The sequence below is a fragment of the Carica papaya genome, chromosome 7 (genome assembly GCF_054855325.1).
Source record: "Carica papaya isolate Zhongbai chromosome 7, ASM5485532v1, whole genome shotgun sequence".
Taxonomy (NCBI): Eukaryota; Viridiplantae; Streptophyta; class Magnoliopsida; order Brassicales; family Caricaceae; genus Carica; species Carica papaya.
The window spans coordinates 5308215-5320576 of NC_142315.1; the positions used below are offsets into that span (position 1 = coordinate 5308215).

The 12362-nt window shown below is 36.2% G+C and overlaps 1 protein-coding gene across 4 annotated transcripts in view; it reads right to left on the reverse strand.

Moving 5' to 3' along the window:
- Window positions 1–12362, reverse strand: part of LOC110821957 (putative cyclic nucleotide-gated ion channel 20, chloroplastic) — a 77048-nt gene that overhangs the window by 18295 nt on the left and 46391 nt on the right. For all 4 annotated transcript variants that reach the window (XM_088206899.1, XM_088206896.1, XM_088206897.1 and 1 more), the window contains one exon: window positions 8509–8654. In XM_088206899.1, the coding sequence (XP_088063025.1) occupies window positions 8509–8654 (146 nt within the window). The remainder of the gene's footprint in view (window positions 1–8508; window positions 8655–12362) is intronic.

Sequence of the window (12362 nt, forward strand, 5' to 3'; positions counted from 1 at the left end):
CCGCACGCTAGCTGCTACGACCAACCTTCTTTGGTCCTTTTTTGGCTCCTTTGCGTGCGACCACCTCTGATTTCACGACCAGGCCTTCTTCGTGCGCGAGCCGCTTTGACAAGCATTTTCTGGTCGTTTTTCCGGTTCTTCTACGCACGTCCACCTCTAATTTCGCGATCCGGTGCAAATCCCCTTCTTTTACATGCAAGCTGCTCTGACTAGCATTTTCTGATCTTTTTTCGGCTCTTCCGCGCGTGTACACCTCGGGTTTGCAACTTGATATGCAAGTTGGGCATGTGTGATATCTCTGCACCAACTTGAGGGGGGTGTTGAATACCATATTGTAGAAATATTGTAAAACCAGTCTCTCCCCATCTTTTTACCATTTTACCCTTTCTTTTGTTATTCTCCTTTATTGTCTTTTTGTGCAAGTGTCGTGTATGGCAGCTGGGGATGCCCTCTGCCATTTTACATTTATTCCTTCTATTGAGAAAGATTTTTATTTTTGTTTTATTATCCTCTATCTGCCTATATAATGGCAACCCGATGAATGAAAGAAATAAGAGAAAATTTTGAGAATTTTTCCATTCTCAAAAACTTCATGGTATCAGAGCATACCTGATCCGAAATCATCATCCCATTCGCGTAAAATGACCACGGATGAGCAAACCTCCTCTCATCCCGAAGTTCTTTCGGGATCCTACCTTCCCGTGCCGGTAAATCACACCCTGGTTGATCAGACTCCTTCGTTCGTCACTGGACATAGATTAAATGGAAGCAATTATCTCCAATGGTCACCGTTTGTGTTGATGTTCATCCGGGGAAAAGACAGAGATGAATACCTCACTGGAGAACTCTCAACACCTCCTGCCAACGACCCAAGTGCTTGTTCATAGAAGGTGGAGAACAGTCTCATCATGTCCTGACTGGTGAATTCTATGACCACCGAGATTGAAGAGAACTTCCTGTTGTATGAGATTGCGCACGACATCTGGGAAGCCGCTCGTGAATTCTACTCTAGTCGCGACAACACGTCTGCCATCTTCGCAATAGAAACTCATCTCCATGACCTGCGACAGGGCGAGTTGACAGTGACCCAGAACTACAACACCCTCACTTGGAACTGGCAACAGCTCGACACCTTCGAAAAATGTTAGTGGAGTTACCCCGAAGACGCCCAGCTGTTTAAGACCATCACCAAACAAAAGCGCATCTTCAAATTCTTAATGGGCTTGAATAAGAATTTGGATGAAGTGCGGGGTCGTGTTTTGGGCACCAAGCCATTGCCAAGCATTCGAGAGGCGTTCTCCGAAGTTCGCCGTGAAGAAAACACGAAGAAGGTCATGCTAGGAGAAGCTCACTTTGGCCCGACAGAGATTGATTCAGCTCTCATGGCTCAGAAGAAAGCAGTAATAAGTGAGCCTCGGTTCGGCGCACACCAAACTAAGACTGTCGCTGCTCTTACAACTAGGACGACTGATTTTTAGGGGAGGAAAGGAAGACCTTGGTGCAAATTTTGCAAAAAACTAGGTCACTACTGTGAGAAATGCTGGAAGCTCCACGGAAAAATAAACGACAAAAAGATCTCAAGGCTGGAACCACATCGGGACACCCTTGTGATGACAGAGGACTCACCTGTCGCTCCCACAGAAGCTTCTCTTTTCAGCCCTGAGCAGATGGAGGTGTTGCAGAAGCTTTTTTCCCCAAAGACCCTTGGTAATGCCTCCACTGCATACAAAGGTAAAAGTTTAACTGGTTTTTCAACTTATTCTACAAAAGGGTAAATGTGGATTGTAGACTCTGGACGTCGGATCATATGACAAGAGATATGTCACTCTTTCAAAATTATAATCAATGTAAGGAGGATTTCACCATCCAAATTGCCGATGGGTTAATTTTTAAAGTGGCAAGGACGGGGTCAATTGTTGCGTCACCATGATTGACGTTGTATTCAATACTCTATGTCTCGAAGTTGAATTGCAATCTTTTATCAGTAAGCAAATTATCTCAAGGTTTGTATTGTGTTGCTAAGTTTTACTCAAATCTATGTAAATTTCAAGACTTGGACTCGGGGAAGACGATTGGCAATGTTAGGATGAATTCTGGCCTATACCTCCTACAAGCTGATAGAACTCCTTTTAGTGGACAAACTCACCATGTAGTATGTACAAACTCTGAATCTGTAAGCCATTTGAACAGTAAAGGTTCCATCATGTTATGGCATTATCACTTAGGACATCTAAATTTCTTGTATCTGAAAAAGTTATTTTCAGCTTTATTTCGAAATAAAAATCTAATTTCATTTCAGTGTGAGCTGTGTCAATTTTCTAAACACATTTGAAACTCATATCCAAATTTGATTTACAAATCTTCAAAACCATTTTCATTAATTCATAGTGATGTATGGGGTCTCTCACGAGTTATGAACATCACCAGAACAAAATGGTTTGTATTCTTTATTGATTACCACACTAGAATTACCTGAATTTTTCTCATAAAAGAAAAAGTTGAAGTTGAACCTTTTTCAACAATTCAACACTATAATTCAAAACCAATTTCATACCAATATACAAGTGTTGAAATCTGATAATGGATGTGAGTATTTTGAAACCACATTGAGAAATTACCTTTATGATCAGGGCATTATTCATCAAATCTTTTGTGTAAACACCCCACAACAAAATGATGTATCCGAGAGAAAAAATAGATATATCCTTGAAGTCGCTCGATCAATCATGTTCATTACCCATGTCCCAAAATATCTTTGGGGAGAAGTAATACTCACAGCCACATACTTAAAAAACCGAATGCCCTCCCGTATACTCACTTTTCAATCACCCTATGACAATTTACTACAAACCTTTCTCCACTCCCATGTTTTAAATACCCTTCCTATCAGAGTCTTTGGTTGTTCGGCCTATGTCCAGTTTACACTCACCTCAGAGGAAAACTTGACCAAAAATACCTAAAATGTGTTTTTGTTGGATACTCACCTAATCAGAAAGGATACAAATGTTTTTGTTCATGAACCCGTCGCTTTGACACCACTATGGATGTTACATTTTTTGAAAATCAATCTTTCTATCCCACTAGTGATATTCAGGGGGAGCATTTTACTCAAAAATATCAATTGTGGGATATGAGCACATCTTCTCTCATATCCCCGAACATATCACCTCGTTCTGTTGTTCCTGAGCTGTCTGAATCTATGAGTGAAACCAGTAACAAAGAGTTTGAGCCTGAACTTATACTACTTGCAATTAATAAAGAGTTAGTCTACACTAGAAGGAATAAAGTTCCAATTGGTAAAGTGCCCGAATTAATCACGGACTCTCATGAACCTATTCCTGTACCAAGTAGTGAGGACACAACAGGTAATGATTCTACCATAATTTCTGATACTATTGCAATATCTAATCATGATACTGAGTTATCTATTGCTATGCGGAAAGGTATTCGGTCTTGCATTAAACACCTTATACAGCATTATGTCTTATTTGACAATTTGTCGTCAAAGTATCATGCATTTGTGAGCAAATTAGACAACAGTCTCAGCGAACAAAAAACTGTTCATGAGGCACTCACATTGCCAGAATGGAGAGATGCTACTCAAGAAGAAATCAGGGCTCTGGAAAAGAATGAGACTTGGGAATTGACAGACTTGCCTCCAGGAAAGTGTAAAGTAGGATGCAAGTGGATCTTTATTACAAAATACAATCTAGATGGAAGTGTGAATCAATACAAGGCTCCCCTAGTGGCTAAAGGCTTCACTAAGTTCTATGGGATAGACTATCAGGAGATATTCACCTCTGTGGCTAAGCACAATACTATGTGGGTATTGCTCTCACTTGTTTTTAACCTTGATTGGCCTCTCTATCAGCTTGATGTGAAAAACACATTTTTCAATGACGACTTAGAAGAATAAGTCTACATGGAAGTCCCATTGAGTCTTAAGATGTCATATGACTCACACAAGATATGTAAACTCAAAAAATCACTCTATTGATTAAAACAGTCTCCGAGAGCTTGGTTTGATAGATTCACCAAGGCAATGAAACATGTGGACTACGAGCAGTGCCAGTCTAATTAGACCTTGTTTGTCAAGCATTGTTCCTCTGGTAAGAAAACTGTCCTAATTGTGTATGTGGATGACATCATTTTAATAGGAGATCACATAGAGTAGATTCAGAAACTCAAGGCCTTTCTTGCTATAGAATTTGAGATCAAAGATCTAGAAAGACTCAAGTATTTTCTTGAAATGGAATTTGCTCGATCTAAAAAATGAATATCTGTGTCATAACAGAAATATGTCCTTGACCTCCTAAAAGAAATAGGGATGCTTGGGTGTAAACCAGCATAAACACCTATGAAGCCAACTGCCAAACTTGGGCTCAAACTACAAGATAAATCTGTTGATAAAGAAAGGTATCAAAGACTTGTGGGCAAACTCATCTATCTTGCACACACTAGACCTGACATCAGTTTTGCAGTAAGTACTGTAAGTCAATTTATGAATCAACCCACCAAGTATCACATGAATGCAGTATACAGAATCTTGAGATACTTTAAAAAGACTCAAGGGCACGGATTACTCTTCTAGAAAACCATGAACAAATATATTGAAGTTTACACAGATACAGATTCGGCAGGGTCTGTGACTAACAGGAGATCCACTTTTGGGTATTGTACCTATGTTTGGGGGAATTTAATTACTTGGCACAGCAAGAAACAATCTGTTGTATCATGAAGTAGTGTAGAAGCTGAATTCCGATCACTTGCTCATGAAATATGTGAAGGTGTTTTGTTGAAAAGGATTTTGATGGAATTAAAAGATTTGGTTACTACTCCTATGAAAGTATAGTGCGATAACAAATCAACAATCAGTATGTCTAAAAATCCTATATACCATGATCGAACTAAGCATGTGGAAATAGATAGGCACTTCATCAGAGAAAAAAATGAAGATCATTCCATCACTCTGTTACATATTCCTACTGGGCAACAAATAGCATATATTCTCACAAAGGCACTACCAAAGGGATCCTTCAATAAATTAACATTCAATCTAAGTTTACTCAACATCTATGGAACCTAGATTGAGCGGGAGTGTAGAAATATTGTAAAACCGGTCTCTCCTCATCTTTTTACCATTTCTTCTGTTATTCTCCTTTTTTGTCTTTTTGTCCAGGTGTCGTGTATGGCAGTTGGGGATGCCCTTTGCCATTTTACGTTTATTCCTTCTGTTGAGGAAGGTTGTTATTTTTATTTTATTCTCCTCTATCTGCCTACATAATGGCAACCCAATGAATGAAAGAAATAAGAGGAAATTTTGAGAATTTTTCTATTCTCAAAAATTTTACATATTTTATTATTTAATTAATTAATTAATTAATTATTTAGTATTATGTAATTAGAATTCTATGAGAATAATAATATCATATTATTAGAATTTTATTAGAATAAGAATTCCCTTAGTAGTAGATTAGGAATTTTATAAATACCCTAAATGAAACAATCTAAAGAGTAAGAAATAAAATTATTATTTTTCCTCCAAATTCTACAGTGTTATAGAGGGGTCAATTTCTGGAGCCGTTTGTTAACTAGGCAATATAGAACTAGAACTTGTTTTAATAGGAAGATCTAGCGAAAAAAAGGTCTCTATCCTTATCTTATACTACTGATCCTCCCTTTGAAGATAAGGTTTTGGTGAAAAATGGTTTCCTTTCTTCAAAAGTGACATTGACAATGATAAAGAATTTTTAGTAAGTGGATGGTAATACTTACACCTTTTTTGGCTCAATAAGTATCCTACAAAGATACATTTGATTGCTCTAGGATTCAATTTCCCTCTATTATTATAGTCAGCGTGTATAGAGGCAGTACAACCAAAAAATGTGGCGTGAGATTGTTTGTGGTGCTCAAATTGCGATAAGTTTTGAGAACTTCCTTTGGTGTTTTCAACTCCAAAACTTTATTAGGTAGCCTATTTATGATATGAGCATCTATAAATACAATCTCTCCCCAATAAGATTTTGGAACATTTTGTTGAAATAACAAGGCTTTGCCGTGGCTAATAAATGACCATTTTTCCTTTCAACAACTCCATTTTGTTGTAGAGTATTAGTGCATGCAGGCTCATGGATTATCTCTTCCTTTTGAAAGTAAAGGAACTTAATTTGATTTAAATACTCCTTAGCATTAGCTGACCAAAAATCTTTAATTTTCAACCCAAATTGATTGTGGATCATATTATGAAAGTTGGTGAGGACTTTACCACATCTGATTTATATTTGAGTAGAAAAATCCAAGAGACTTTAGTGCCATCATCAGTGAAAGAGATAAAACCACCTAAAACACTGTTAGATTTGGCACAGTAGAGGGAAAAAACACGTGTATGTTTTACAAGCTCACAAATATTACAATAAAAACTGTTAACATCTACTTCTTTCAATAGAAAAGGAATCATAACTTCCAAAACTCCAAACAAAGATGACCAAGAGACAGTGAGAGCCAAATTGTATCTTTATTTGAAGATGAAAAGAAAGACGGTGATAGGTTGTTTTTGGCACGTTTTAAATTACTTGTTATTTCAAGATGATAGAACCCATCCTTCTCCTTGGCTAGTCCAATCTTCTTCCAATAACCTGATCCTGAAATACCCAGTTAATGGACACTTTATAATTCATATACTGTGTGAATTTTTTAATGGATGTTAGATTAGTTGAAAGTTTAAGAAAATGTAAAACATCCTTTGGAATCAATTGTAGATTAATTTGGACATCTCTTATGCCTGCTATTATGGTGAGTGAACCATCTAGAACTGAAACCTTCTTACTATTTGGGTAGGGTGTATATATGTTAAGTTTTGACAGGGAATTAGTCATATGAAGTTTTAACTCCTGAACCAATAATCCAAGAGTCTGTGATGGCATTATCTGAGGGCTTCAGCCCATAAAAAACATAGATACTAAATAGTGCCAAGAAACAAGCACCCATGGACTTAGGCTTCTTTTTAACATCTTCGGCTATCTAAATCCCAAATCTCCTCTTCCCTGACACGAGGTTTTCTCTGAATTTGTTTGGGTTGTACTCATGTGAGCTTGACCTTGATTTCCTGATGCTCCCCTGGCTTCCCCAATCCTTGCTTGCACTAGTAGGTTTGCCATTTAATTTCCAGCATCTCTCCTTAGTGTGTTTAGGCTTTTTGTACTAAGTAGACAAAAGATTATCTTTGTTTTCCTGATGATAGTTCTGCTCTCATGTTCTCCTTTTTTCCATTGTCTGCCACAAAGATAGATGCTTCCGGCTTCTACGGCTTAAGCATAACTGGTCTTGCTGTCCTTTGCTCTGATGATGGATATGGTTTCATTTAGAGAAGGCATCTCATCATTCCCAATATTTGAATTTTTATTTGATCAAATTCTATGTTAAGGCCTATGAGAAAGTAATAGACTCTATCGGCCTCAATAAAGGGTTTCAGAATAGTTGCATCCTTGGAGCATTTCAATTTGATAGCCCAATGATGATCCAATTTTTACCATATATTTTTTAAAAAATTGGCATACTACGTGACAGATTTACTGAGTGGCAGTTTTTACCTTAATCTCAGATATTTTGGCAACATCCTTCACTTTGGAATATTTTTGATTAAGTTTCTCAAATGTCCTTGGTAGTAAGTATGAACATGTAAGCGTCAATAATTTATGGGGTCACTCAATTTTGCAGCCATGGTATTGTCATGGAATCTTCTTCATCCCACGCATTAAACCCTGAATCTCCTTGTTTTGATCCAGTTGTATAGAGATGTTTAGGTTTCTATCACCAAATTCCTAATTGGACAAATGAACGTTATCCGTCCTACATCATACACATGGGCATATGAATTTTCCACATTCAATGACTAAACAAGTCTCCCTTACTCCATTTTTGAATTATAGTCAACAACCTCATTTGCAATGATAGCTACACCATAATTTGTCAACCTTATGAAAATGTTGTGTACATCCCTTACAACTTTCCTCATCTTCAATGCTATCACCTACAGAAGATAGTTGTGGTCTAGGAAATTGGAGCATCTAAGTATAGAAAGGAAATATACACAAACAAAATTACCAAATATCTTTTGTTTCTCACTAGGTTATACAAATACTCTAGGTTATACAAATGATGCATGTTTAGAACTTTCAATGTACACAAACATGTTAAACATGATTTAAATAATAAGTGGATCCTCTTTTATCAACATAGCTTTGGGGATATGAGGTCACTGAACTTGGTTACTGACATAGTATCAGAGAAATTAGATCAATCGATTAAATGCTAGTTGCTTCATTTCTATTAAAAGATAAAATATCAGCATAAGTATAACAAACACGTGTTTAATCTATTCTTCTATGGTAGTGAACTTACGTGTGAAAGGGCGCATTAATTAATAACATAATTAACAATATCGTACCATTTCCTATTAGCTTAAACCTTTGCATTGATTATCCAACTCAACTATTTCACAAAACATACCTCCGTCCAAGAGCCTGAAGAAAGTTTTGCATGTTCCCAATGAGAAGAGCAAAGAGCAGGAGACCCAACCCAATGATGCCCATGGTAAAGATAACTTCCCACACAAAGTAGCTTGGTGTTTGATTTCCAGCTAGGGTACTTATTTGCTTTATACAAGCACAAATAAGGAAACTAGGATTAGTTTTCCAGAATTTATGTCAAAGTATCAGAGTTACTACATATTAATAATGCAATAAACATTTAGAATATGGTCTTTAAACAAGAGGAGCATGTAGTTCAAGGACATTTAGGTAGTCCACAACTAAGGGAATTGGGGGAAATAAAACTAAATAAGAACTTTTTATAAAGAAAATTACTGGAACTGTTATTTAATAAACAATTCATTTACACCATGCTTATTCATAAAAGTATATATCGAGAGGAGAGATTTAATTTTTAGATTTTACATCTAAAATTTATTCATGTAGCATAGTTCTATGGATTAATAATACAAAAAATATGCAGAATATGGCTTTAAACAAGAGAGCATGCAGTTTAAAGACATTAATGTTGTTTGCAAAGTAGAGATTTGAGGAAAATGGAAGTCAATAAGATATTTTAGACAGAAAATTACAAAGAATGTTGTTATTTGGTTATTTGATGAACAGTCAATTTATACCACACTTAATTGCTTCATAAAAGCACATATCAAACAGGTAGGATCAATTTATAGATTTAACATGTAAGATACGGACCAAAGTTTCTCATAGATTAATAATGCAACAACTATGCAGAATATGCCTTTAAACAAGATGAGCATGCAGTTTAAAGACATTAATGTAGTTTGAAAAGATAGGGCTTGGGGAAATATAGAAGTCAGGAAGATATTTTATATAGAAAGTCAACAAGAATGTTGTTATCTGATAACAGTTTGTTCACACCAAACTTAAAAGTCAAGATCTTCGCATTGGTGTTAGTAAAGGGAGTAGAGAATGCACAAAATGATCCTTATAATCTCTCTCACACTTCGTCATTGAAAAACTTTTCATCATCTAATAGAGCGTTCCTTGTAAGCTTGAACATATTGTCATTCCTATGACCTTATTTGAGGTTTTATCCAATGAAAAATTGAAACAAATTATAATGTGGAGATGTAGGCATTGAAACAAGACAAGACTCAAGAGTTGGTGAAGTTACTAGCAGAAAGGAAGTCGGTAGGTTGTAAATGGGTGTACAACTGAAGTATAGAGCAGATGGAATACACAAGATAAGTCCTGATCCGGTTGCAAAGATGAATATTATTAGAATATTTTTGTCATTAGCAACAGATTATGGTTAGGAATTGCGGCAGCCTGATGTTAAGAATTAAAGAATTTAATGGAGGAAATAATGCTTCTGCTTATCATTTCCATTCACCAAAGGTGTGTATATATACAGTTTAAATTCTAACAAACTCCTAACAGAATTATGGAGAGGAGGAAATAACAAAATTGGTTATTCTCCACCAACTTTGTGATTGCCTCTGTTTACAGCAGAAAACAGAAAATGTATAGCTAATATACTTATTTTAAACAAAATGAAAATAACTGGAAAAATAAACCTAATTGATTTAGAATTTATTCCCTTATTTTCTACACTCCCCTCAATCTATTTTACGTATATGTTTAGTAAACCTAGATTGGATATTATGTTCTCAAAGTTTCGTTTAGGTAGAGTTTTTGTTAGAATATCTGCAATCTGTTGATTCGTTAGAATGTGCATCAGAGTAATAGTTCCATCTTCCAATTTTTCTTTGATAAAATGGCAGTTGGTCTCCACATGTTTAGTTCTGTCATAGTGTACTGGGTTTTTGGCCATACTGATAGCTGATTGGTTGTCGCACCATACTTTTATAGGCATATTGTTAAGGGTTTTTAATTCTTCAAATATCCTCTTCAACCATATACCGTCACAAATACCATGAGTAAGTGTCCTAAATTCAGATTTTGCACTGCTGCGAGACACAACCTACTGTTTCTTACTTATTCAGGTAACCAGGTTACCCCAAACATAGGTACAATATCCTAATGTAGATCTTCTGTCATCTGTAAAACCTGTCCAATCTGCATCAGTGTAAATTTCAACACCTCTTTTTTCTGTCTTCCAAAAGAACAATATTTATCCTGGAGTCATCTTGAGATACCTTAGAATTCGATACACAGCTCTCATGTGATCTTCAGTTGGCTGATTCATGAATTGACTTACTGTACTCACTGCAAAACTGATGTCTGGTCTTGTATGTGCTAAGTAGATAAGTTTTCCAACAAGTCTCTGGTATTTTCCTTTGTCAACCATTTATCACTGATTCTAGATCCAAGTTTGATAACTGAATCTATCGGGGTGTCAGCGGGTTTACTTCCTAGCATCCCAGTCTCCTTTAGGAAATCCAGAACGTACTTTCGAGATATTGAAATTCTCTTTTTGGATCTAGCCACTTCCATACCGAGAAAGTATTACAGTATCCCAAGATCTTTTATTCCAAATTTTCTGATTAGAAATTCTTTGAATTTCTGAATCTCCTCAAGGTGATCTCCTGTAAGAATGATATCATCAACGTATACAATCAAAATAGCTTTCTTACCTGAAATGCAGTGTTTGACAAACAGTGTATGATAGGATTGACATTGTTCATATCCTTCATGCTTTATGGCTCTTTTGAATCTATCAAACCATGCCTTTGGAGATTATTTTAGGCTATAGAGTGATTTCTTCAGGTTATACACTTTCTGAGAATTGTCTGTTAGTTCAAACCCTGTTGGCATATTCATATACACTTCTTCTTCCAAATCGTCATTAAAAAATACATTCTTTACATCTAGTTGATAAAGTGGCCAGTCAAGATTAGATGCAAGTGAGAGAAATACCCGAATAGTAGTGTGTTTGGCAACCGGTGTAAACGTCTCCAGATAGTCTACGCCATATGATTGAGTATAGTTCTTGACTATCAGGCAAGCCTTAAACCGATTCACTCTCCCATCTGGGTTATATTTGGTTGTAAAGATCTATTTTCACCCCACTTGACGCTTTCCTAAAGATAGATTAGTTAGCTCCCATGTCTCATTCTTTTCAAGTGCCTTGATCTCATCTAGGACAGCTATCTTCCAATCTGGAATTTTCAAAGCCTCATGTATTGTTCGATGCTCTGGTGAGCTGCTGTCTATCCTACACACAAAAGCATAATGTTCTGAAAACAATTTGTCCAATAAAATATAGTTCTGTAGAGAATGTTTGGTGCATGTCCGGGTACTTTTCCTCAAAGCAATAGAAATATCATAATCAAGAGTTGGTACAGAGATTACATTACTTGGATCAGGAGTGGATTCATGGCACTGTTTGGACGATTCAGGTGCTTTTCCTTTATTTCTTCTTGTATAGACACGTAACTCACTCGTTGCAGATAATGTATTTTCTGTAACTGGTTTTGGTTCAGGTTTCTTTTATGAGGTTTCGGGTTCAGGTTCCAAGGGAAGTTTGTCTGGTGGTGGATTTTGTGGGTACAGAGGAGGTACACTCACATCTCACAACTGATATTTCTGAGTGAATGTCTCCTCTTGAATATCAATAGTGGGATAAAATGGTTGGTTCTCAAAAAATGTGACGTCCATTATATTATAAAAACGACGGGATTCCGGAACTAAATATTTGTATCCTTTTTTATTAGTAGAGTACCCAACAAAAATATACTTTATTACTCTTGGGTCTAATTTTCCACGAAAATGTTTATAAATATGGATATATGCTGAACAACCAAAGACTTTAAGTGGCAAAATATTTAAGATGTGTGAATCGAGAAAGACATTTGAGAGGATAGTGTAAAGTGATTGAAACTGTAAAAT